The sequence below is a fragment of the Rattus norvegicus genome, chromosome 13, assembly GCF_021556685.1.
Source record: "Rattus norvegicus strain SHRSP/BbbUtx chromosome 13, alternate assembly SHRSP_T2T, whole genome shotgun sequence".
NCBI lineage: Eukaryota > Metazoa > Chordata > Mammalia > Rodentia > Muridae > Rattus > Rattus norvegicus.
This window is the reverse complement of record NC_141546.1, coordinates 88,776,415-88,804,395: the sequence shown is the minus strand read 5'-3', so window position 1 is coordinate 88,804,395 and position 27,981 is coordinate 88,776,415. Positions and strand designations below refer to the sequence as shown.

The 27,981-nt window shown below is 37.9% G+C and overlaps 3 protein-coding genes and 1 long non-coding RNA gene across 9 annotated transcripts in view; 1 reads left to right on the top strand and 3 right to left on the bottom strand.

Annotated features, from left to right (window-relative positions):
- The window catches only part of Spta1 (spectrin, alpha, erythrocytic 1), a 71,650-nt gene extending 70,834 nt beyond the window's left edge, over nucleotides 1-816 (bottom strand). The window contains exon 1 of one of the 2 annotated variants that reach the window (XR_015635136.1): nucleotides 574-816. Coding sequence is in view for 1 of the 2 variants with exons in the window: in NM_001011908.4 (NP_001011908.3) it covers nucleotides 574-594 (21 nt within the window). In the remaining variant the exon portion in view is untranslated. 2 annotated transcript variants of the gene reach the window in all.
- On the top strand, nucleotides 801-26,924 carry LOC148001821 (uncharacterized). Of its 5 annotated transcripts, XR_015635657.1 has the most exons (7): nucleotides 801-968; nucleotides 1,081-1,120; nucleotides 4,217-4,400; nucleotides 5,341-5,370; nucleotides 10,517-10,633; nucleotides 11,411-11,626; nucleotides 26,426-26,833. It is a non-coding gene; the product is annotated as an uncharacterized LOC148001821 (long non-coding RNA). The 5 variants fall into 5 exon arrangements; XR_015635659.1 differs by lacking the exon at nucleotides 5,341-5,370 and having other exon boundaries at nucleotides 26,426-26,552; XR_015635656.1 differs by lacking the exon at nucleotides 4,217-4,400 and having other exon boundaries at nucleotides 804-968; nucleotides 26,426-26,604.
- On the bottom strand, nucleotides 14,302-15,267 carry Or6k2 (olfactory receptor family 6 subfamily K member 2). The gene is given in 1 exon segment (NM_001000501.1): nucleotides 14,302-15,267. A coding segment is annotated over 1 exon segment (966 nt).
- On the bottom strand, nucleotides 22,822-23,769 carry Or6k8 (olfactory receptor family 6 subfamily K member 8). Its single transcript, NM_001000500.1, is given in 1 exon segment — nucleotides 22,822-23,769. A coding segment is annotated over 1 exon segment (948 nt).
- Nucleotides 26,925-27,981: the final 1,057 nt, after the last annotated feature.

The window sequence follows — 27,981 nt, the reverse complement described above, 5'->3', positions numbered from 1 at the left end:
ACCTGTCTTCCCACTTGTCACAAAGTATAAATCATTAATGTTTTAATAGGATTTCAGAATATAAAATATTGTATTATAGTTTTATACAAAACTGTGCTTTAAAGAAATACAGTTTGTGTGTAACAGTAATCAGAAAAATTTCTATAGAGACATTTCTATAGGGCATTGAGTTCCTTATTTCTTATATCCAAAATATATAATACTGAGTTTATATTTTGATGTTACTTTATTTTTCAAAAATCTTATTTTTGTAGACAGTAATTCCTGAGATGACTCTAAAATTAAGTCATTCCACAATGTTTTAATGGGATTATTTGATTTCAAATTACCTGTAGTTTTCTGTATGTTATATCTGACTTTAGCAAGTAATTATTAAATTATTATTATTATTATTATTATTATTATGTAGGTGTAAAGTTCTAGGTTATTTTTAGAAGTGAAACCTTCATAAAAGGATTAAAATCAAAACTCTTTACTACTTTAAAATCAAATAAGTAAACTTTTTAAATGAGCCTGTGAGGATGGAATTGAAGGTTCAGAGGAACAAACTTCCCTAAGAGCAACTGTACTCACAGTTTCCTTTGGAGTTTCCATCTCTCCTCAGAGTCTAAGGCTTTGCCAGATGAAATGAAGCTAAGAGAGAAAAACAGTTCTTTGAATATCCAGTCCACTTCACATAGGAATGACAGAAATGTGAAAGTGGCAAAGACCCAGAGAAAAAAAATTTTTAGAATCCCGCCAAGCGTGAACAGTCAGCATTATCTCCAGGGGACATTCAGTTGAGGCAGCTGCTTACTTCCACAGACATGGTGACTCAGCAGTTTTGGGGACTGTGGCTTTCAGTAAGGTATTTTACAAAGGAAAGAAAACAAAGTTTTCATTTGCAAAAGTATGGAGGAAAAGCAGTGACAGATGAAAGGCAAGTGTCTGTGTTGGACTGTGTTTTACCCAGTCATAGACCTTATAAGGTAAGAGAATTTAAAAATCAGGAAGAAATTCCAGGTTTCTCTTCTGATTCCACATTGGAGAGCTGAGGGAATTCAGAGGGGACATGATTTTCTTGTTCTGATCTCTTTTTAGGAAGTACAACGCAGTTGCTTTGACAGGGACCCAACCTCAGGTAAAGAAATGTTTTTAGTCAATAGTTTATTTCACAGTTTGCTCCAGGGTCTTTCTCAAAATCAGGAGACTTTATGACTTCATAGAACACATTCTTAAAAATATGATCTGTCTGCACCCTTAATCATTCAAACAGAAGGTACAATATAATAAGTTGTATGAACATGTTTATCTTAAAGATCATAAAGCAATATTACTAGAACAAAAATTATCATTTAGATAATTTCACTGCATGTTTAAACATGCCTAAGACATGAGGCAGAAACTATACTCTTTTGCATATATAAAGGAGGCAGAAGTTTCTTTCTAAGGTTTGTTCTTTTAGGTTACTGTACTAAAGAAAAACACAAAAACAAAATAAAAGCATACAATGTTGAATAGCCTGTCACAAGCACTGGTGCTAGCCAGCCCCATCCACCACTCATCCTAGTTTGTTTTGTTGCTGCAGCTTTTGTTTCTGTATCCCTGCAGTCAATGTCAAGACCTACTTCATGAAGCTTTGCCCAGGTTTCCTTCTAACAGTTTTATATGAAGCTTAAGTCTTTCATACAATGAAAACACAATTTTGTTTCATGAGGCCCAGTCCTGTCAATTGAGTAACTGCGTGTATATGTCCCTGTGTGTGTGTGTTTGTGTGTGTGTGTGTGTGTGTGTGTGTGTGTGTGTGTGTGTGTGTGATTATAAGGTATTAAGTGTTTTGTAATTATTGGGAGATGGCCCCAGAAAGTAGAAACCAGAGCCATAAATGTTGATGGCCTAAGGGAAGACTAATTAAAGCAAGGAGGAGGAAATATTATGACATTCATATGTGGACTTGACTCATTATTTGAATACCTCAAAGCCATAAGTACAGTATGAAACTTTGTTTTCCAGTCTATTTATTATGTTTTCCCAAATAAAAATGAGGTTATAACTTGCAGAATGCTATAAAATTTATATGAATTAGTCACATCATGCATGGTAGACACTTGCCAAATTTCTTGGATAAAAATAAAATATTTTCCCTTCCTCACCTCAGCTCTAGGTTGAAATTCCTCAGTACATGTGATACAATGCATTGACTAAACTGGTGCCTTTGTCTTTCTTATCAATTTTAATCCAAATGTGTTAAAAACTATATAAAGCTGTTAGAAGAAGATGTGCAGGGGCTTCATGAAATTGCTTTAGATAATTTCTTCTTGAGTTTGGAACAAAGAATGGAACCACAAAAAATAAGTGGTACATCAAGTTGAAAAGCTTCTGCACAGACAAGGAAATAAACCTATACACCAGAAGGAAATAAATTAAAGTGTATTTTACAAAACCATAAAATCTCACCAACATGGCTGCCAAATGAGATGAACAAGCATGTCACCAATAGACTTGCCAAAGTGGAGGAGGACATCCATGAGGCCTCAGTTCTATGCTAAACAATTATGCGTAACTAAGGAATATTGAGAGTGGGCGAAAGAGTCTTCCCCAGGGAAAAACATGCCAATTGTTTATCCAATACCAAAGATCAATACAGAAAACATGCACACAAGCAATCATATTCAGATATGCGTGTAATAAAAATTTATGAAAATAGCAGCAATGGATTTGAAAATGAACAACCAGGGATATACATGGGAGGATTGGGAGGGAGGAAAAGGAATGGAGAAAGACTGTAATTACAATCTCCAAACGTATAAAATCCTTTAAAAAGACTGCTCAGCAGATCTCACAGAAAAAATATATACGGTCAGAACTGTGTTCGGTGGGTGAGGTACATCAGAAATATTAATTCAATAATTAAAAACCAGAAATGATTACATTTAACAGGTAGGTTAAAGAGATGGCACAAGAAGAGATTTGTTTAATTAAAAAGTAGTAATTAGATTAATGCACACGCAGAGAGAAAAGCCTTAGAAGACCTGAAATGATAAAGTTAAACATTGGCGACAAAAGGGGCTTTCAAGTTTCAAATGACATTGTTTACCGTTCTGACATATTCTTTAACCAAACCTTAGGGAAATTATGAAATGAGTGGTTTTTATAAGAGGAGTCTTTTGTGCATGGGTGGGGTGATTTGAAGGGCTGTGCTTCTGGGACTTTGTTATCAACTCTGGGCAGATCTGTGTTCATACAGCAATAATCAGCCATGAGCAGCTTGCTTCACCCAGGCTCAGAGGTCAGGAAGAGTGAGGCTTTTGATGTCTTCCTCTCAGGTTCACAGGATCCAAGAACTTCAGCGACAAAAATTTGCAATTTCTATACTGTAAACTTATTTTGGGGTCAATAAAGACAGATACATTCAATTTAATGCAAAACTAACATTTCCCACAGAATAGAATTTATCATTCATCTATTCTCTAACAATTTTACCTTTATTTTGCTGAAGCTACTTCATATTTTCATTTTTCTTTGATTTTTTTTGAATACTAAATGGGTCAAGATAGTAGAACATAATGTTCAGAAAATGAAAAAGATATTTTGCTGGGGGGGGCACAGGGTTTCCATATATAACTCAAGCTGGTCTAGACCTCTTGTCTGTCCTGTCTTTGCTTTCTAACTGCTAGAATTATAGGCGGCATAACTACACAAAGAAAGTCCTTCTGTAGTTAATATCTGCTTCAACCTTTACCATCTGAAATCTCTGAAGCTACTTAGTCCTTAATTCTAGTTGAATATCCATACCTTCTTTCTGTGTTTTCTTTCCCGCTTAGTCACATGGGTTTATTGCAGTAATAAACCCTATAAATCATATTTCCTTTTTACAGTATTCTATACATTTGTCCTTAGGAGACAACTTAGAACAATGTGATGTTGCACTGGATTGGAAGCTCAACCCTTTCACGCAAATGCTCAAATCTACCACTTAAGGACAGGAAGACTATTGGAAATTGACTTAAATTTTCTTAAGTGTGCTAGGAAGTAGCTATGACTAATTTATCTAATTGAACATTGGCCTATGGCCCAATTTAAAAGTGTAGAGTTACTTTGTGCTGGGTAGGTTGTCAGTTTTAGTTAGATGTGAATGTTATCAGTAGTGTATTTGACTGTGCCAAATCATAAACTTCATTCTGAGTTATAATTTTTTTTTAAAATTGGAATGTAAAATGAAACTCTTCAATTGAAGATCACTTCCCACGAAGAATGATTCCCAATCTTTCATGGGAATCATTGAAATTTTATGTCAAGTTCCCTCCTACCATCCACCAATGAGTCTATCTCAATATATTGACGTGGAAGACAGCAGTAGACACAGATCAATCTTCAGAGGCCTTGGAAGGGCAGCATGTTTGAGACATGTTCCCTCTCAGGTAAGTAAAAAGAACTCAAGTGAAAAATATAATTTTTCATCAGAGCAGACATGAGTAGGAATCAGTCAAGAGCTGAAACTACACAGACCTCCCTCCTCCTTCAGATGCTCAACTCAGTATGAAGTTTAATGACTGTGTTTAGGGATGCTAATGGAAGTCTTAGCCATACATTAAAACGTATGCCCCAAGTAGTATCGAGTTGGGTTCTTGGCTTGTAGCTTCATGTTACTACTAAAATTTCTATCCATTAATATATTTTTCCATTTGCTTTTCTCCCTCTTCTGTTGTAGAATTGAGAATACCCTGATTCTTTGTTCTCCTTTAGCTTCAAGAAATAAAGGAGGCTTCTTGTTACTCATTTAATCTTTCAATAAACCATCATTCAACAATTTGGTAGATAGAAGCTCTCCCAGACATTGTGGATATGTAGATAATTGAAATGGATATCTACTTTAACATAACATTGTTAATTAGAGGGCACATAAGACCAGATATACAGTAATTTAAGAGAACAAAATCATGCTAAATAGTGGTTTAAGCAATGCACATTGTAGAAAGAGAAAGGTAAGGTTACGTCTGTTAGAAGCATGGATGTCAGAGAAGAGATAGTATATTGCAGGACTTCTTTTGAGTTCAAAGGTAACCAGTTGGACAGGGTTAGGTCTTATCCTACCTCCTGGGCATCTGTTGCCAGCCAAACGCTGAGAACACTTAGTATTAAACAGAGCATGATCTGTTAACCACTTCACTGGCTGTCTACGTACAGAATCAACTCAGCTACAACCAACACTGAAAACGTGATTGTATGTATTTTATAGATACAGTGATGTGCATTTTGTCCTATTGGACATATGGAGCAGTAGATTAGAATGACATGCATTTTTTATTAATGATTTTATACATTTACATTTCACTGGTTTTTTTTTTTTTCCGGGGCTAGGGACCGAACCCAGGACCTTGTGCTTCCTAGGTAAGCGCTCTACCACTGAGCCAAATCCCCAACCCCTACATTTACATTTCAAACGATATCCTTCTTCCTGGTTACTCCTCCACAACCCCCCATCCCATCCCCTTCTCCCTCTCCCCTTTGCCTCTTTGAGGGTGCTCCTCCACTCACTTACCTACTCCCACCTCACTGCCCTAGCATTCTCCTATGCTGGGGCATCAAGCCTCCACAGGACCAAGGGCCTCCCAATGATGTCAGATAGGATCATCTTTTGCTACAAATGTATCTGGAGCCATGGATCCCGTTGTCATGTATACTCCTTGGTTGGTTGTTGAGTCTCCGGGTGTCTGGTTAGTTGATATTGTTCTTTCTATGGGGTTGCAACCCCCTTCATCTCCTTCAGTCCTTCCCCTAGCTCTGCCAGAGATCACCTCCAGTAGATAGGCATGACCCCCAAAATTAACCTGGAATTTTTCCTGTCCAAAGGAAAGACAAGGACAAAAATTTGAACAGAGACTCAAGAAAAGGTCATCCAGAGACTGCCCCACTTAGGGATCTATCCCATCTGCAGACACCAAACCCAGGCACTATTGCTGATGCCAGGAAGCACTTGCTGACAGGAGCCTGGCATGGTTCTTCCCTGAAAGGTTCTACCAGCACCTGACCAATACACATACTCACTGAATGCATGTTTTTTTTATAAGCTTTTTTTGATAGCTTTGTTTCTTTCCCTTTCGGAGTGTAGATAATTTAGTTAATGCAGCAAACACCACAAACATCGAGCTGACAGCTGTGTTTCAGATGAAGGAAAATTCAACAGTGTCAGTACCCCAGGACCAGATTCTGAAACAATATTCAGAAAAGAGCAAAGTGGGAGGCTGCGGTTTAAAGGGGCCATTTTGTGTGTCCGTCAGCAGAGTCCTTGCTTAGGATCAGTGCAGGGAACCACACTGTGATAGGTAAATTTGACTGTCAACTTGACTCAGTCTCTAAGAGCTACATCTGAGTGGCTCTGTGAATCTGTCTACTAGGAGGATTACCTGAAATAAGGGATAGGTGAAGACGCTGCCCAGAGTACATTGTTTAGTTAAGAGTACTTTCTGCTCTCGCAGAGAAGCAGTGCCTCCTGATGGCAGCCAAGATACAGTAAGGCTGACTTTGCCTGCTTCTCTTGCATCCTCGCTGGTGAGGGCATCTAAACCATAGCTGTTCCTGCCAGACGTTGTTGACCTAGAAACTTATCCTTGTCAGCTTTCTAGTGTGGACTGAAGATGAGAAGCTCCACGAGAACTCTCCATGTCTTCAGTGTCAAAGATTACTGAGACATTTAACCTTGTTGACCAAGTAGCTACCAGGTTCTTAGCCTCTTCAGTGTGCAGACAACTACTGTTAGTCTTCCCAGCCCACAGCATTTAAGGCAATCTTATAAATCCCATTTATAGTGTGCATTTATTATCAGCTCTGTTCCTGCAGAGAAACCCAACAAATACAAAAACAAGCAACCCCAAGTCACAAACTGTGCAGTTGCAGTGATCTCCTCAGTATGTACAAGGTCCAAACTTTGATCGACATCATTATACATATGTCCATACCATCAGATTCTCAATGAGGTCAGTGTCACAGAAGATATTCTGAACTGGATCTGAATCATAAAATGATAGTGCAATTGAAAAGAATAATGGATAATCATGAGTAGTCAGCTGAGTGTGTAGAGCTGAGATATACTTGCTGAGAATTAGAAGCAGTTACATACAGTCAGAAATCTGTTCATAGCCATATTGATGAGCAGGAAATTCTGATACCAAGGGAGTAAATGGAGTGCATCTGAACGATGCAACCAGCAGAAAAGATGATCTCTTGTTCATAGTCAACAGGTCATCCTGGGCATGGTAGTAGCTGTAAAACAGATCTCTGGGAAGGGGAAGTCACTAATGAAAAAAATTCATAGGTCTGTCTAAATGTAGACATAATTTGATGCAAAGATCATAATGTCCCATGTGCTGATGGTCAATAGACAAGGACAAGAGAATAGAAAAGTCCATTGTCCTACCAAAGAAAACACCCAGTGACTACAAATTCAACCATTACTATCTAGTGTTTACTTGTCATTAAGCTGTGGGCAAAAAAAGGTTATATTCTTGGACATATATTTTTGATGAGTAGTTAACATTTCAATCTATTAATTCCTTATATTTCCTGTTTTAATTCAAAAGTTGTTGAGTACTTACTCATTCCATGTACAGTGTATTATGTCAAAATGAAAATGATCATGGAAAGCATTAATTACTAGACTCTCCCGACCATACATTCTATGTGATTCACCTTGAATAATTAATTAACCTTGCTTAAAAAAACACGCTTCTATAATTAGCGGGGCACTTCACTGATGTCTCTTTTTTGTTGAGAAAACATTCATATTCTCACCTTCTTTCTTCTATAACAGTGTATCAGCTCAGAAAGTAAATAAGAGAAGTCAAAGCTTTGAATTAACTCCTTGTGTTATGAAACACATTATTTTGTGCCCCTCCGTTAACCAAAGATGTAAGCTGAAGTTACATTCATCACTATTATATTCATATAGACAATATACAGTCTAATGCAGCCTGGGAGTGTGTGATAAAAATCTGGGACTGGAGAAATGACCTTAGGAGTCAAGAACACTGTGAAGCACCTAGGTTTGGTTTACAGCAGCTACAGCATGCAGTTTATAACTGCTTGTAACTAGAGTTCTGTAGAATCTGACACACTCTTTTGGCATTTTTAGAGACTGGCACTCTTATGATACACACACAGGGATACACATAGACATAGGCACACATACACACACACACATACACACACACACACACAAGAAATGCACATACAAAAACATTTTAAATTTTGAAAAGAATCATTTTTCTTAGAAAAAGACAGTGGTTCTCTCTCCTTTCTCTCTCCTCCCAGCTTCTTTCTCGCCCTTCTATGTGAGGATACACACAAAGGTGGACATCTGTAATTTTGAAAGAGAGCTTTCACCAAGAATTAAATTAACTCATACCTGGATCTTAGACTCTCTAACCTCTTGAACTATAAGAAATAAATGGTTTAACCTACTCTCATCCTCAAAGAAGAATGATCTACCTTGCCTCAGAAACTATCAACAATAAATACCCCCTCAGTATGGGGTGGTGTCTGGAGATTCCTAGCCAATCTATGCAGCTATGTTGACTGGCTTGATCTTGTGTAGCCCTTAGACAAGTAAGCACAGCTACTATGAATCCGTGAGTGTGATAGATTCCATATCATACTCAGAAGGACTATTTTCCTAGTGCCCCTCCTCATTCTCTGGTTCTTATGTCCTTTCCACCTCGTTGTATTCGATGTTCCTTAAGCCTTAGTGGGGTGTGAGCTAATCTAAATTGTTCATTTAGCTGTGAGTACTCACTTTTTTATGTTTAGCCCTTTGACCACTTAGCTCGCTCTCCAGTGCCTGCCATCAGTGTGAAGAGAAACTTATCTGAGCAAGGTTGACTATACCCCCAAACGGACTCTGTCCTACTCTAGAGGTACCTGCCCTTTAATGGTCATTGATGGCTATTCACAATAGTCAGAAAATGGACACAGTTTAAGTTACTGCCAAATGGTGAATAGATAAGGAAAATGTGGAACTTTTACACAGTGTAATATTATCTATTTGTTAAGAAATGGGAAATTATGAAAGCTAGGAGTAAATACTTAGAGAAGCAATCATTCTGAGTGGTAACCCAGTTGCAGAATAAGAAATGTGATGAGGACACTTCCTTCATTTGTAGGTATTAACTTTGAATCTTAAGACATCCGTGTTCCATACAGAATACCTGCTGAACTCAGGAAACTAGTACAGGGCCATAGGAATGAAGGCCTTTCAAAGGAGGGGAGAAAGAATGCTGTGCTACAAAGAGTTAAAGGGATTATAGAAGCAGGAAGGGTTAAATTGGGGTAGGTAAGAGCAAGGTAGAAGAGGAAAAGGGAGGGAAAACAGCACTGAACTTGTCTGGAAGAGTCATATAGAAACTTACTACTATAGAAGCTTCATAAAGTACATACATATACATATACTTTAAATAAAGTTAATCCAGGATGAGGGGTTGGTAACGAAGGCCCGGCTAGATACCATAGGCCAAAAAATGAAAAATCTAGTGCCAGGAATGGGTTTCCTCTTTTGGTGTTTGTGGTGCTTTAAACGAAATGTCTTTGGTCCCTAGTTGTGGAACTATAAGGGAGGATTAGGGGATGTGGCCTCCCTGGAGGAAGTATGTCACTGGAGGCAGGGTTTGAGAATTGAAAGACTCATACCATTTCTGTTCTCTTTCTCTGCTTCATGCGTGTGGTTTAAGATGTGAATTCTCAGCTACTGCTCCAGCAGCCATGCCTAGCACCTACGGCCTCTGCTCCTTCATCATTGACTCTGGATCTATAAACCACAAACTCTCTCATCTACAAGTTGTCTTTGCCATGGTATTTTGTCACAGGAATAGAAAAGCAATTAATGCAGTTTTGTTGTGAGTCCCAGACATCCCAGGCTACTGAAGGTGCTTCTCCAGTACAATCCTTAGGAGGGTTTAGGGGGCACAATCATTTTTACAGCAGTTAAGTACTGTTCCATAAAAGTGAGAATGCTAACATTAATGATAGGAATTTAGTGCCAGACATTTTATAAAACTAAATATTGGGGGCTAAACTTATTTGAACAATTGTTAGAATTTTTATATGCCTGACTACTTTCAGCACGCAGAGAATAGTTAACTGAGATGTTTGTTTGTTCCCCGTACAGATGTCATTGTAACAACCTGACTGGTTTACTATTTCACGGACAGCTAGCTTGAGGAGCTACACTCTAGGTGCAATGAGCACGACAGCCACATCTGTTTTGGAAGACCTGGCTAGAGTAGTGGCCTCTCTCTAGAAACTGTAATTAATGCATAGATCTTAGAAAGAAAAACTGAAATAAAGAGAAACCTCTGAAAGCACAGGTGACTATGAAGCAATTATCACTAAAGAAAATACCTCACCTGCAAATCAATAGAAGCCAATAATTGGTGACATGTGCAGGACTGTTTTACAGACTATGATGAGTCCCTATGCAGGAGCTATGACTAGTAAAAAAAGAAGCTTTGTTAACTTATGCAAATATATTTTTCTATAAAAACAGGCCTTCCAGTTCCGTGTTGAGTCGGTCAGAGGGCGCCCCCTTGTGTTGGTGTTCAACTCAATAGAAAGCCTTTTCCGTGCTTCAGTGTGATCTGCTTTGGTACAGCACGCTAAGCTGGTAAGACTGAGAGGAGGGAGTTGTATCAGCAATAACAGTGGCTGAGAAATAGCTACAGTAACAGAGAGAAGGCACTGGAAGAGCTCCAGCAAGCAACTGGGAGAAGAAATATAGGGAGCAGAGACCATGGAGACAAAAATGGCAGGAGACAAGAGCAGGCAGAAAGCAAAGAGTGTGAGAGATAGAAAGACACAAAGTGCTGAAGATAAGAGACTACAGGTGCTACTGATACCTGGAAGAGTTCCACAATGTCCAGAGATATGCCAACCCAGAGGTGACACAAGTCACAGCCAGTCAAGGACCAGTGCAGTCAGCCTGACTTGAATAGCAAGAGTTGTAAATTTCTGAACACTGAGGCTTGGATCTACAGTTTCTAGTTCTTAAGATCCAGAACCATAAGTTTTGGGGGCTTGGTAGTCTCAATCCTGGGTTCCTGGATAAATAAGCCTCTTGAAAAGATGCTTTGGGTATTTGTGAATCCCATCATAGTTGAGCAATTAGAACGTCAGTTACCGGACTAACATCCCAGGTGTTGTAGTACCTTTTGATCTCTCAAAGCAATAGTATTAGAAAATATTTCATGGTGCTTAAGACAAAGCTTTTTTGAATTTGAACTATAGCTTAGCATTTTGTAAAACATCTATATTTAGACAAGTTACTTAAATACTATAAGCCCACTTTCTTTTGCAACAGGAATGATAAAAATGAATGTTACTCTTTTTTCTATAATTTATTTTTTATTCAATTTTCAACCCAATCTCCCTCCTCTCCTACCAGTCCCACCCTTCAGATCCAGGCAGTCTAAGTATGGAGAAGGGGATCCGGTGGAAGAAAACAGAGACCAAGACGGTACCTGTCCTACTTCTTAGGTGTATCACGTGAACACCAAGCTTCACATTTACTACAGATGTGTAGAGCTTCTAAGTCTAGCTCCTGCATGTTCCCTGGTTGGTGACTCAATCCTGTGAGCCCCCAGCCCCTGCTGAGGCCCAGGTTAGTTGAATTTTTAGGTCTTCTTGTGGTGTCTTTGACCTTTCCAGCTTCTCACTTCTATGCGCTGCTTTTCCACAAGACTCACAGCACTCGGCCTTATGTTTGGCTGTGTCTATTTCTATCGACTGCTGGATAAAGCATTTCAGGAGACAGATATGCTAGGCGCCTATCTGCAAGCACAGCTGAATGTCATTAATAGTGTCAGGCACTGGCTTTCTCACCTGGGGTAGGAGAGGTGCCTAGGAGCCTACATGGGGGACTCAATATGATATTTCTACCAGTGGGGGATGTTAGAGACTGAGGGTCCACCTCCTCTAGTCAGGTGGGATATCCAGTGGGAGGAGGGGGACATCAACCTACCTACAAATATTCATCCCTACAGGATTGAATGTTCTGCCTACAGGACGCACAGGCATAAAGAGGCAGCAAGCTAAGGAAATAGTCATCATTTACATCTTTTGACAGAGGAGAAATTAGTGCAGTGTCTTAAAATATGAATGTGCAAGTGTAAGTAGAAAGTTGCACGTTTAGTATCACAAAATACAGATACCAGTATGAATTTATATTGTCGTTTTATTTTTACAAAAATATTGTGTTAATAAACTCATGAAAACTTTTGTTAAACAAGTGGACAGAGACAGTGTTAGTAGCTCTCCCTATCTCCAAGTTAGAAACCATGTGTCCTGAATTCTGGGTACCTATAAAGGTTGTATTTACAATGTACCTTTAATGTCACCCCACCACAAGTTTTAACTCTTTCATTTCCTATATTTTTCCACTGAGGAAAGTGTATAGGTAAGAATTAGCTAAATCAATGTCTAAAGTTACTCTTATTTCTAGGATATAACTATGTAGTATAAAAGTTAAAAGTGTGGTGATCAGAAAAGGAAATGGAATGATCTTTTTATATAGCACTGAGTCATTAAGTATCACTTTTAAAACAATACTGCAACAAAGGAGGGCATGGTGTTTGTTAAGTACTTAAGGAGCATTAAAGACACATTGTTTTCCTGCAAATATTGTGAAATCACACATTTCAAGCAAATGCACAGACTTAGAATGTGTAAGTGAAATCATAAATTTTCAGAAACAAATAGTGGCACATATAGTCCAGGATTATTGTCTGAGTCCCTGTGTTGTTTTTCTCTCATTCCAATAGCAAAGTATGCTGTGACCTCTTGTTTGACCTCTTCTACCCACAACATAAATCCTTTCTCATTTTCCTCCTTTTCTTTTTCTTCAGCATATAATTGGCATTAGCTGTTGAGATGTAAGACCTTCACTTTTACTTTTGCCTTTCTATAAAATTTAGGAATAAAGATGAAAGATAGAAGTACAGAAGTGATGAAAGTAGAATGACAAGTACAGAGTTGGTGTTGGTGGAAGGAAGAGGGGTAGGACTTTGTAGGTCTGTGCGAAAAATGAGCTTTGTCTCATTGAAGTGTATGTCCTAGGCAAAATTACTCCTTATGAAACATGTATGGCAAGGTATTTCAGCCAGGGAAGCCACCACACTGTACCATAAAGTATATGGAATCTTTAAAGCCAAGGAAAGAAGGGTTTAAATACATATTTCTCTTCATTATATTGGCCTGTTAGCTACAACAATGAAAACTTAGTGTGATGATCCTGATTTATTAGTTCAATAGATATTTATTATATGCATTGCTCAATAGGATTGCATACAAGAGTACGCTAAAAACAAAGATTAAATTTTAATTGTTATGAAAAACTGATTATTTGTTTTATGAGTTAACTTCAGTGCTTTATTGATCAAAATTTCAGTAATTAACTTATAGTTTAGGATTGTTCTTTGATTCTATACACAGTGGTAAATAGAATTTTGTCTTATGAAGATTTTACACTTAACATATTTTCAAGAAGCATTTTTTTGAGACAGGATCTCTCTATGTAGCACTGGCTATACTTGAACTCTCTAAGTAGATCTAGTGGGCCTTGAACTCACAGAGATGTGCCTGTCTGTCTCTCAAGTTCTAGGATTTAAGGTGTGCCCCACCATGTCAGCTTCGTTGCCCTTCCTGTTTGCTGTTTATTTGTACTGAAAAACAACCCCGTAGCCCCATGCATCTGGATCAGCGCTCTACCAACTGAATTTCAGTCCAACTCTTCAAATCACTGTTTAGGTTATGTTCAAAGTGGAGTGATTACCAGGGTAACTTTAGCCAAATGGAGGTACTGCATGTAACGTGAGTAGCATGATGTTTAATTGATGAAGCTCACTCGAAAATATGTTGCATTGGACTAAAAAGAAGCTCTTATGTTTAGGGACTGGGGAGATGGGTCAACTGGCTAAAATGCTTGCAAATAAACCAATCCTTGGGCCTACACCTAGGGTGTGGAGGAGACAAAAGGAACCTTAGGCTTGCAGCCAAGCCAATCTATCTAGTGGAGAAGCTTCTGATTCAGTGAGAGAGCCTTTCTCAAAGATTAAGGTAGAGAAGAAGACATCTAATGTTTATTTCTGAACTCATCACATGTGAATTTCTCTTACATATATACATACACATAGTAAGATAAATAATAAATTTAATTTAGTTGTTTATAAATTTTGCACATCAGGGACATTTACAAAACAAGTTTCACTGAAAAGCTGACAAAGACTTCTGGGAAGTGACAATGAAAGAGAACCGACATAACCTCCAGAAGACGAGATGCTACGGGAGGTTCCTGCTCTTAACAATTAAGACGCCAGCTTGACCTATGTGCTTTTTTATGGCTTCTTTTATTTCTTTGTTCCTAAGGCTGTAGATGATGGGGTTGAAGAAGGGGGATAGAACTGCAAAGGCCAGAGCAATGGCAGTGTCCCAGAACAAGGAGTAGGTAGCGGAGAATCGAAGATACATGAGAGCCACGCTACCAAAGAAGAGCAAAAAGACCGTAAGGTGCGAGACGCACGTGGAAAATGCTTTGCGGCGGCCTTCGGCTGACCGGATGCGCAGAATCACAGCCACAATGCCGACATAGGACATGAAAATGAGCATCACTGCTGTAATTATCTCCACAGCATGGACAATGTCCACCACCTGAATCATGACGATGGTGTGGGTATCTGTGCAGGCCAGGCGCAGCACAGGGAGGAAGTCACAGAAGATGTGCTCAAGGCGATTAGAGCCACAGAAAGGCAGTGTGGAGATCCAGGCAATCTCAGGGAGGGGTGTGAGAAAGCCACAGACACAGCAACCGAGGGTCAGCTGGGCACACAGTCTGGAAGTCATGATGGTAGGATAATGAAGAGGACTGCAGATAGCCAAGTATCGATCGAAGGCCATAGCGGTCAAGAGACAAACCTCGCTGATGCCTGTAGAATGGAAGAAATACATTTGCAGGACGCAACCGTTCAAGGTAATACTCCTTCGTTCACTAAGCAGGCTAGAGAGCATCTTTGGGATGGTGGCTGTGGTGTACCATATCTCCAGAAAGGAAAGGGCGCTGATGAAGAAGTACATGGGTGTGTGGAGGTGCGCATTGAGCTGGACCACTGTGATGATAACCAGGTTTCCAACAATGATAAAGGCATAGATAAAGAGCAGTGGGATGAAGCAAATGACAGAATCTCCCCAGGAACAAGGGAAAGCAGAAAAAATGAACTCCTGAGCAGTGGTCCAATTGGAGAATTCCATCTCTAAGTGGGAAGCGAGAGCGCCAACAACTGCCAGTGTACTCAAGCTCTTCTGAAAGCGTCCACTGTAGTTTTCGGGGAAAACCCACTTACCTAAAGGCAGACTTTCAGAAGACACTTGCACTGTGGATGGAGGTGAAGAGAAATGAATGATGACATCATGTGTACTCCACACTGGCTTTCAAGGAAATGTGCGATAAAGGAGAAAAAAATGGGCAGAAAATACAACTTGTGTTTAGACAGTCATTCTCAAATACTAGAGCAAATCAGAATTAATGACCTGTCAAAGCTCAGATTCTTAGTGCCATAAGTAAACGTTTTATTCAGGAGGTCTGAGGTAAAACTTGAAGATTTGCAGGCAATGGCCAGGAATCCTGATGCTCTGAAAATCATATTTTAAAATCATCATGCTCTGTTAGACATCTGGAGGAAAACCTGAGAAATGGGAATAAAAACAATGCTCATTCCTGAGTTCCGATCTTACTGATTCCCCAACAAAATTCTGACTTTCTGACCAGGGCATCTGACTCTTGGCATGTGATCTGGGATTTTTTTCCTTTCATAGAAAGTAGATTTTTTTCATACAATATATTATGATTATTGATTTTCCTCTCCTTAATCGTTTCAGTTCCTTCCCCCGCAACCCCACCCCACCCATCTCAATCCTTTTGTCTCTGTTAGAAAACAAACAGGTATCTAAGGGACAATAATAAGCCATCACTGGGGATTTCTTGCCATCTTCTTCCCTTTCTTCTAATTACCTCACCTCTTTATAAGTATAATTCTTAAAATGATCAAGAGGATAAACTGCACTGGCGTCTTTGTGTTGTTTGTTATTTAAAGGATGTACCAATCTTTTGATTCCTGTCACATTTTCATGTCTTGTGTAAAAGAGACTTGAAGGTGCTTCAAGCCAGAAGTCTTCAACAAAAAAATGAGTTCGTGAAAATCGAGTATGTTACGCTGTCAGTGTAGGGTTGCCCTTCTAGTTTTGTGGGGGAGCTCAGTAGGGAGGGAGAGCTACACATTGACTACATACACTACAGCATAGGACAAGGCATTGTCCTGGTAATTGTCTCTCTTCTCACAATAATTTGTTTTACTTCTATGGATTGATTTTTCTTTTAGTATCAAATAGGTTCATTCCGAGTACGTTGCATCTCTACTTAGACGATTTCTTTCTTTACATAAAGTTTTTCCTACTGTCATGTGTAATCATTCTATTGTCCAAATCTTTTCAAATAAATTACCTACCTTCATCTTTCCATGTCAGCTTCCACTCACCTCTGAAAGTCAGGTGCTCGATGCTCAGAAGTCCTCTATTGAGACCACTGGGTTTGGTTTCCCTCCTAGACATTTCATTTTTTCATCCCCCAAGTATATGAATAACTCAAAATTCTGGTTCCATTTTATTCTCACCCCTATTTCCTTTCCACTCAGAAGAGTCATTTTATTTCAACATTTCATCTTTTCAAGATTCCCAGTTCCCCTTGGCCTTTGTTCTTTTATATTAACCATAATTTATAAGTCTCTGTTCTGAATCTCTCTCTTGGCCCCACATTGACTACCCACCCCAAGAAGTTTTATTATTGCCCAGTGTTTAAGCAACACCTATTGTGTCACAAGACCACAGCCCTGAAAATCTTGTTGACTTTCTAAACCTCGGGACCTCAAAGTGTAACTGCATTTTTGGTTTTTTGTTTTTTGAACACGCTGCACCTAAGAAAGAATTTGAGTTAAAATAAGGCCACTAGAGTTGATGCTATTCTGCATGGACTGGTGTGTCTGTGAGAAAATATTTGGACATTTTTCTGTGGAAAGGTCGAGGAAGGCTCCAGGAAAGATGAGTATTTATTGCCCAAGGAGAAAAGGCTCAGAAGAAAAGCAATAAGGTCAAAAACCTCACACGCAGTATTCTAGTTCTCAAAAAGTGGAGATGTCAAATTTCTTTTTTAAAGACACATTCTAACAGGCTGGCATGTGACCGTAGTGCTAGCATTCAGCCAGTCTCTTCCCTCACTTTCTTCTTGTTGTTCTCATATATCATAGCCATACTCCTACCATAACTATCTTTCCACTTGTTTCCAAACTAGATCAATTGCCCAGGTAAGTTTAATCTATTTTTCTCCTATTTATTATTAACTACAAATCTCTCGAACTTCCATCATTTCAATTATGTGACTAAGTCCTATCAAACTCCTCTTGTTTCCATACAATAACTCTACCATTTTCCTTTAACTCCATAGTGAAATTAGTTGTTATTCTGAAGAAGTAAGATTTCCCTTATCTCTCATTGCTATGACAACTTGATATTTACTGATTCAGTTTAGAAAAGGGATTGTTAGTCTACTCATGAAACTTATATTTTCTACTTTCTAAACATCTGTAAGAGTAGAGTCTCTTTCCAGAAATATCCTGTTTCTTATTTCCTGTCAACGTCTGCTTCTTTGTTTTCTAATCAAGTTCATGTGTTTCTTTGAGTTTTGTATCTCTGCTTACTCCATTATTGGTGATATATATGTACGTGTATGGTAGGAGAATGGGTGTTATTCTCTTATCTGTGTTCTATCTATCTATCTATCTATCTATCTATCTATCTATCTATCTATCTTCTATCTATCTATCTATCTATCTATCTTCTATCTATCTATCTACCTATCTATCTACATATCATATATCAATAGATCTATCACTTATCTATCTTTTGATCTATAATCTATCACCTATCTATCATATCTATATATATGATATCCTATATATATATATATCTGTCATCTATCTGTTTATCTATCATATATCTGTCATCTATCATCTATCTATCTACCTGTCTATACATACATGTTAATTTTTTAGAATGTTTCTCAAGTTTTCTTGAGTTTTTTAAAATACACATAAGTGTATTTTTTAATATATGTCTTCAAACTATGGACTTCAGAGCATGGTTCTAAAATTTGAATTAGACACTTGCTCAAGAATGTAGCTTCTAAATAGACCCAGACATTTCTGTAATCTCTAAATTCAGGCCAATACACCACAGAAAGCATGAGGAAAACCTGACCAAAAGCAGCAATTTTCATCTTTACCCAATAAATCTATCATCATTCAAATTTCAGTATTGGTGAATCTGGTACAGTTGTCAGTGACGTCAACTTCCCAAGCCTATGTTTCTTTCCTAACCATTCTTGAAACATTTCAGAGATCCAAACCCAGTTCTTGTCTGTGTAAAATTTAAAGCAGCCCTTTCTACAGAAAAATCTGCTAATTCAAATCTTTATATCGTGTACCGCCTCATCATAGAATTTTCATTCATACTTCTTAAAAGCCATTCCAAAGGCTACTCACAATAACTACTACAGTAACTACTCTGCTTCCAAATAGTCAACCACTGACCTTGCTGCTGTTAGAGTCCAAAGTCAGAAGAAGCATGAATGAAGACTCTACCTTTGCTATATTGATGTTTGTGAGGGCTCTAACTGCCATAGGAGAACTTCCTTCATGGTACTTCAACTTGAATTCAATTTCTTTCATAAACTCAGTGATATACAGACCTGAGTCTCCCTCGTGGATCTTCTCCCCTTTTCTTCCCTCCTTTTGTTTTTTAAACATGAGTAAAATGATTGACTCTCTTGGGAATTGTACATAAATGATTCAAGATTAGGAGAAAACAATCATCCCAATTGGGAAAAACAAAACAAAACAAAACAGCTCAGTCTAATGAGGAGAATCTCAGGCCTAAGGATCCCCAGATCATTTCAAATGAACTGAACTCTTCTTCTTATATTTACTCCTTCCCTCTTTCCATGGCTCTCCTAATGGTGCTGATGTTTAGTTAATCAAAATGAAGAAGGTCTAAGACTCAGATTTGAGTGGCGTTGGTACAGTCAGGGAGATGCATGGAGATGTAGTGAAAAGAGGAGGCTGACCTTCCTTCTCACTTGGTCCTAGACAATACAGCTACATTTAGGAAAATCAATTGGCCTTTTGAATATTCCAGTTATTTACTTCTAATTAAAATTTAGGGCAATAGTTTTGATTGTTTTCTTTACCTGCTTTGTGCACTGAGGTCAGGACTTCTCAGTGGAGACAAATGACAAGCAAGGAAGCTTCGCAAATATTAATACAAATAAGTAGTGTTATATGGTGACCTCATAAGACTATTTCAATTATAGTCTCAACTTTTACACAACCAATTGAGTTTCTTCTCCCCTTGAATATCACTTGCCCTGTGAATTGGTATAAGCCTTTCTTCAAAATATCCTTTCCCATATGGAAAACCAAAATTTAAACATTGGTATGAACTTATATAATTACATTTTCCTAAAATAAATTACCTTGTTTTCTTTGAGTAATATGTAATATGAAAAGTGAAGTCCAGAAAGTATTTTCCTAAAGTTTATGTACTCACATTGATAAGTTCAAATCAATGTTAATATTGTGTTGGATTCATTTATTAAATATAAGTACATAATGTAACCGGTTTTATATTAGCAGTTCTCTTAACTTGACTCTTAACTGACTAATGATTTTCTTAAGCTTATTATTATGTAGGTATCTTCTCTGACAGAACCCAGACATGAGAGTCCTCTGCCATATATGTGTTGGGGGCCTCATATCAGCTGGTGTATGCTGCCTGGTTGATGATCTAGTGTCTGAGAGATCTTGGGGTTTCAGTTTAATGAGAGTGCCGGTCCTCTTACAGGGTCACCCTCCTCCTCAGCTTCCTCCAGCTTTTCTGTAATTCAATAACAGGGGTCAGTGGCTTCTGTTTATTGGTTGGGGGCAAATAGAGGTCTGGCAGGGTAGGTGGGGTGGGGACATCCTAGTGGAGACAGGGGTAGCATGGAGGAGGCATGGGATATAGAACAGTAGGAGGGTGGACCAGGAGGGGAATAAAATCTTGAGTGTAAAAATAAAAAAAATAATTAAAAAGGAAAAAATAAAAGAAGTGGTATTTACATTGTAAAAAAAGTAAAAGTAAATATGTTCAAAGAATCAGGCTCCTTACAAAATATAAAATACCATCTATAGTAAACAAATATGAAGATTATGACAACACTCTGCTAAAGGGTGTGATTCACAAACCAAGTCCCATTTATGTAATAACATTGCCACATATGTGTTGAATCTCAGGTTACACATGGGTATCTCATATATTACTCTAACTAAAAGTTGTTCTCATCTGCTACAAATAAATGAGATTTCCTTTGCATGCAGGGAAGCCACCACTAAAATTATGTATAAATGGAAAAAATATATTTCCTGCATAAGAATAGATAACTTTGGAGACAGCTAACTAAAAACACATGCTATATTATTGTCATAAAGATGCATCAAAATAAAAACCAGAACATTGTCAAAACTCAGATGAAAAAATTGCAGAATAAAAACTAACAGAATAAACAGATAAATATTAATTATAAATACAATTATAAATATGAATAGATAAATAAACAAATGAAATTTGTTCATCAAGGAAAGTGAGAGTAGAACCAGGCCTGGAACTACGTGAACTAACAAAAAGACAAGTGGAGGAATAGTGAGAATGTATAAGCTCATAGGGAAGATCTGGTATAGGTCTCATATTGGACAAGTTCTAGGTAAAGAAATACTGAGATTTCTAGAGCTCACTATGTACTTCAGTGTTTCCTCATCATTGGCACTGTTTCTGTCATTCTCTCCTTTTTCAATCACACTTTCGTCATCCTTGACTAGCTCCAAGTGGTCTTCAGCCCAGTCTTCGTTATCACCCTCTACTAGACACTTTTGACCTGCCCCAGACTCCATCTTCAGCGTGTTCTGATCATTCCACATAGAAATGAAGTTCTTCACTATGGATTTCCCATTCCTTATCTCTTAATTGTTTGCTCCATCTTTCTTCATTTCTCCTTCTCCCCACTGTGTAGCTTTCTAGTACACAACCCACTGTGCTTTATCGGGGTCAGCTTCTTCTCAATATCCTATAAGCAATTTCCATACAGTTTTAAAGATGTGAAAGAGGATCCAGCTGTCCACTCATAGAACTGAAGTCACTTTTGTCCCTTGGTGAAATGTTTTCCTATACATGATAATGTTTAGAGGACATCAACATAGAAATAGGAGAAGGAGAAATAAGTAGAAAAGGGGAAACTAAAGAAAGAGGAAGAATAACTTAAGTCGGATATAGGGCTGAGATAAGTCAGCTACCCCGGGCAAGCCTAACTACAAGACAATATGTCTGAGGATTGTCTTAAACAGCCAAGTAAGAGAAATATCAACCTAAACTTATCAACCCATTGAGAGTCCATTTGTTGCAAGGTTATGAATTTATAGTTTTTATAGGAATGTGTGGAACTAGGGCCTGTATTTCAACAGTTCAGAATTCTCTTTTAGTTACACTACAACTTCATCTTGCAAGTGATCAAATCATAGGCTCCACAAAATACAGAGATCGGATTGAAACTATAGACCAGACATTATGCCACAAATCATATTTACAGTCTTACTTTCATGTGTTAGTTGTATAACTGTTTATGTAGCCAATATTTTATCAATAATGGTAAGTATATTCAAAATTTTATGTAATATATTAACTTACTGATTTCTATCTTGAGACAATATTTTAAAAAAAGGAATTTTGTGCAAGACTATAATTTAACTGGATTATAAGAACAATGATATAGAGAAATATATAATATTTCAAGTTAGAGAAAATTTGTAGCACATCACCATAATATCTTACAATTAAGCTATAGTAAACATTAGGTGGGTACATAAACCTTAATATAAAAGTCCAGGTTTTACAAATATAGGCTTATAGAGTCATACATGTTTATTATTAAAGATGGTTCTACAGAATTATGTATTTTGCAGTTCAGTCAAAAGGAAAACATGGAAAATATTTTAGAGTAGTGAATTAAATACATTTATTTATTCCATCTAAGTTTATTCATATTGACTTTCTGTAAAACCCAATTCCTTTATAGTGTTTGACACAATCCCAAATAGAGCCTATGATGTCCTGCTGATGAAATTTTACCGTCACAGCACATGGATTCATGTGTCTCAAACAATTAGAGCACTAACTGGAAAGGAAGTAAAGATGAAAATGGACACCTATAGTTTGAATGCAAGGAAGGTTTTCTTTATTTCCAAAGTTTGTTATAAGGCTTTGGGTTATTAATCACTCAATAGCAGAGAGAGTCATAGCAACACTAGTCAGTAGGAATGCTAATGTTATTGTGAAGATCATAGTGAAGTTTACAGTGGCCAAGAATCTGAGTCAGACAATTAATACCTGTAAGTATTCTTCATAACTCTGCACTTAACTATTATGAAATAAATATATATTTACACTCAGTGGTTGATGAATTTAAGACAAAACTTGTTAATTTCATAATCTTGCTGAATTATCAGCAGGTAGATTCTATATGTCCATTCACCAGCTCATTGGAGAAATTGGTTGATAAATTGCATAATCCTTTAAATTGCAGTAATTCTTTAGGATCGGTTTTTTATTTTTTATTTTTTTTTATTTTTTGAAAGGATGTTATTTAGCTTCAAAAGGCAGTGGTATAAATTACCTACCTGATTCACTGGACACTTTTTGACAACAAAAGAGTTTGTTAATTGCATCTTTCATGTCCTTATTTCTCAGGCTGTATATAATAGGATTGAAAAGGGGGGCAAACACAGAAAATGTAAGAGCAATGGTGTTGTCCCAGAATGGTGTATAGGTGGCAGAGAATCGAAGATACATAAGGGCCACACTGCCAAAAAACAGCAGGAAGACAGCAATATGGGCAGCACAAGTGGAAAAAGCTTTTTTGCGACCTTCTGTTGAGGAGATGCTCAGGATAACGACAATAATTCTTAGGTAAGAAAGGGAAATAATCAGACTTGTGATCAGAATAGCGAGAGCATGTATCACGTCTTGAACCAAGATCACTGAGGCATCAGTGCAGGCTAACTTCAACAAAGGCGTGAAATCACAGAATATCTGAGAGATTTGATTGGGCCCACAAAAAGGTAGAGTAGAAATCCACACAATCTCAGGTAGAAGGATCAGGAATCCAAATATACAAGAGCCAGTCGTGAGCTGAGCACATAGCCGGGGTGTCATGATGTTAGAGTAGCGGAGTGGATTGCAGATGGCTATGTACCTGTCAATAGCCATGACAGTCAGAAGGGTCCCTTCGCTATTTCCAAGTGAATGGAAGAAGTACATTTGCAAGAGGCAGCCAATGAAAGAAATAGTCTTTTGCTCACTGATCAGATTGGAGAGCATCTTAGGGATTGTAGCTGTTGTATACCACATCTCGAGAAACGAGAAGATACTTATGAAATTGTACATGGGATTATGAAGGCGAGTGTCCAGCCTTACAGCAAAAAAGATCATCACGTTTCCTGTCACAATGAAGATGTAAATGAAAAGTAGAGGGAAAAAGTACAGGAGGCCACCATTCTTGAGCTGGGGGAACCCAGTGAAGACAAACACAGTCACAGAAGATAGATTTCCGTTCTCCATATCCCCATCTAAGCGACCTGTGAATGAGGGAAAGGCCACACTCAACTCTCGTGGAAGATATTCAAAGTAGTGCACATGTAAATATTGGGGCTGTAAGGAGAGAAGGCTGAGGTACTAAATTCAGGTTCACAGTGTCCGTGCGGAAGTGCTGGCTGTTGAGACCTACATTGTAACCCCAGTGCTGGGATGTGGAAACAAGAGGACCCCAGAAGCTTGACAGACAGAAAGGCACATGGGTGAGATTCAGGTTCAGTGAGGGTACCTGCCTGAAAAAAATAAGGTGGGAAATGTTGGAAGGCAATCCTGACATTGAGCTCTAGTTTCCACTTGCACATGAATGTGTGCCTAATTTGTGCACATACATGCAAGCATGTACATACATATATGTAAATGTTACTTTACATATATATCCCTTTAGATGGGATTTGAAATTTCTAATATCCAAAACACAGAATAAATTGTCTGTATTTCTACTTTTGCCTTTGGGTGAGCATATTATAATGGTTAGTAGAGTGGTTTCATGTCAAACATACTGAGGCTGAATTTTATTCTGTCCACTATTAACTGGAGAGTGGGCAACATATATAATCTCTCTGAATCTTATGTCTTCTACTGTCTATGAACAGTACTTGTGTTTAGAAGTTTGAATCAAGTGAGTTAATTTATAAAAGAACTCATTATTGTTATTTATGGTTTTTATTTCCTTTATAGACCGGCTGTGTGAGAGAATTAACTCTATCTCCTTGAGATTGTGTTATTTTTTTCAATCACTTCTTAGGTAGTTTTCCCACATTTTTGCTATTCAGAAACCATTCCGCCTTATGTATCCCTGTCATACTAATGTCAAATCAGTTGAAATTGCAGTCCTTATGTTATGATTATACTTTTGAATCATGTAAAGGAGCTTATTATTCTTAGAAACTTTTTGTTATTGATTTCCAATAAACCATCATTCCTGTGTTTTCCATTTTCCTATAGCAACCTTTTTTAGATTATTTTTGAGTGACGATTTTATAGTTTTATATTTTGACAGTCATGCTCATTACTCATTATTTATGTCTGCAGGAACACCGAAGCCCTGATCCTTAATATCGGTCAACACACACTTTCAGTTGAAGAAAATACTCCCCCATCATTTCCTATTGTCTCAAATTTCAATTTATAACACTCTCTGTCTTCACTTTCTCATATTTCTCTGTGGCAGTTTCAAAGTTCACCATGAGATACTCGCTAGAGCTGTGGTGGCTTTTAGCTTTCTTCTTAGGGTGCCCCTATGCTCATGCTCCTTTACCTGTCTAACTCTGATCTATTCTCAAGTCTCAATTCAGCTATTGTATCTCTTGAAAAGGCTATAGGCTGTTAGTACTGTCTCCTACACACACACACACACACACACACACACACTCACACACACACATACACTCACATTCACAAATATACATGCACAGACATGAACATGCTCCCACACGTGTACTCCTTAGACTGTCTCTCACATGCATCCTCTAGATGATCGTTACCAAAATCCTAACACTGTTGTTGCAGGGTTTTTGTTTGTTTGGTTTGGTTTGGGTTTTTGTCACTAGATTCTATTAGTGCATAGTTTACCCTTGATAGATATTAGGCACTTGGGAATAGTTTATTTTCCAATAAAAACAGTTTGAATTGAATATAAAAGCACAATTAAAACAAAGGAAATCTGCAGAGCAGACAGAGGGGAAGGGATCGATCGTGTCATCACTTACACCTGTGAAGTTGAGCACAGGCTAAATAACTCACTATTGTTTCTTATGTTATTCTTCAGAGCCTAGAGCTCGAAAGATGAAATTTTTCATATAGCCAAAGCAAGTTTCAACTTCCATGCTTCCCAAAACTCTCACACTTTGAACTTTCAACAGTCAGTTACTGAGTGCTTCATTCAGGTAAAAGAAATGAACGCTCACCTTTGACCTAAGGAGTGCCAAACTCAGATGTGTCAAGTAGTCAGGGTTTTTACTCCGGTATCTCTGTACCTGTTCTCTCAGCACCTCTACAAAGTTCTTATAACCATCCGGGGGAACATCCTGAAGGGAATGTGGGTTCCACTGAGGTTTTATTCCCTCAACAGTACAGAGAAAACACTTCCCTCCTGGGGTCAACTGAGAGGTGAACACATTCTGTGCTTTCTGTTAATTAGATCCTCGGGTCAGGGAGAGTCACTGCTGAGCAAGATGCTTCCAGATCCTGCTGAACATTGTCACACCCTTTATCAGTGCTATGGTTTTTAAAGTCATTCTCCATTTAGATATGACACCAAAAACTGCTGTGACAAAACAGCCATGGAAGGATGCTGTCATTATTCTGTGTTGTAGAAAGAAAGGAGAGCTATATTGAAGGTGATTTTCTGACAAGGATCATGAATAAATTAGTGAATAAAATAGAGAGAAATTTCTATTAAAAATTTTACCCATTAGAAAACAATGCATGTTTCAAAGATTAAAATGAAAAAAGTCACTTTTTATTTTCTCAAAGCCTGCATGAAGTCTGTCTAACTTTGTCTTATTGATCAGCTGAATGCTTCCTGACTCTAATTTTTCACCAGAAATTGTGTCAACAGTTGACTTCTGTTTCCCCTATTCTAGAGTGTGTCTTCCTACTCATTTTCTTCTTTTACTTCTAGATCCCCACCCCACTATTTTTCAAGAGGAGGCAGCACCAACAAGTTATGACTGCACTAAATTACCATCAACAATGGAATTGATTTTTCTCCAAGGGAAGAATAATTATCATAAAACATTATTTGTTCTAATAATGACTACTGGCCTTCAGAAGCAAATTCAATAAAATTGTGTGTGTGTGTGTGTGTGTGTGTGTGTGTGTGTGTGTGTGTGTGTGTTGGGATCAGTAATTCATAAAATAATTGGAAGAATTAGAGATCAGGTAGATGACTCTGAGATAAAATGGAAAACTATGATGTATTTTATAATAAAATAGTAGCAGAGTATCACAGGGAAAGAGGACTCATTTCCTACATGACCTAAGTAGGTAGCAATAGAAACATAGTAATAAAACATGTTTGTCTTTCAGCATACCTACTACTTTCAAAAATTAAGGAACAATGAGACAAAACAAAATCATAATTAATGAAAATTTAGGAGTATACATAAACATGATTCAGGAAAGAATATGTCTGCCTGTATGTCTATCTGTATACCATGTGGGCTTATCTAAGGCCCATGGGTTTCCTGTGACGGCAATTATAGACACTTGTGAGCTTGCATGTCGGTGCTGAGACCTGAACTTCCAGCCTCTAGGGGAGCAGCTGGTGCTCTGAAATGCAGAGCTGACCCATCTTTCTAGTCACGTGTGTTCTGGTTTGTTTGTTTGTTTGTTTGTTTGTTTGTTTGTTTTGAGATCCTCTGTGTGACCACATGATTAATACTATCCACTGAAGCCTGGTGGGCTCCTCAGTGGAAGTAAAACTGAGAACCATGACTATTCCTCTGCCGCAGTCCAGTAGGCAATAGTTCATCAGGGATATTTAGGGAATTAGAAAAGTCTCTCCAATCTATGATTGATTGTTGATAGGTCCAATCTCGTATAGGTCCATTGAAGGTATCCACAGATCCTGTGAGATCCTGACAGCACTGGCTATGTCTTACCCATAGCATAGCATTTCACAGTTCTTTTGCTTGTTGTTTTTTCGATCTTACATTCTTTTTTCTGTGTTTATTCCCTGAGACTTAGAGAGGGTAGTGCAAATGTCACGTATAGGAATGAACACTCAATTGTCTTTTGTTCTCACAAGCATGAGAAGCCAGGGATCTTTGTACTACTAACACTGTACACAAATACACACTGCTGCTCTCATTAAAGGTTGGAAGAGCATTTGTCTGTGGCTATAAATATAAATACTTGTAAAGCAGTTTGGCACCAAGTCAATTTAGATAAACAGTAGTAAATTTGCTTCAAGGGAACAAATACTTCTTCAGCAGGTTTTTTTTAAACTAAATTCACAGTAGTATGCATGAATTCTCTCTCGTGTGCTCAAATTAAATCAGATGGTGGCTGGTTACCCATAACAGTCATGCCACTGTTAAATCAGTGGATGTGCGTGGTGTGGCAGGTTGCTATGGTAGTTTCTAGGGTAACAGTTGAGTAAAGTTGTTTATGCTTATGCTGTCCCAGCAGCATATATAACACATGTTGTCAGTGTGAAATATAGACAGCATGGAG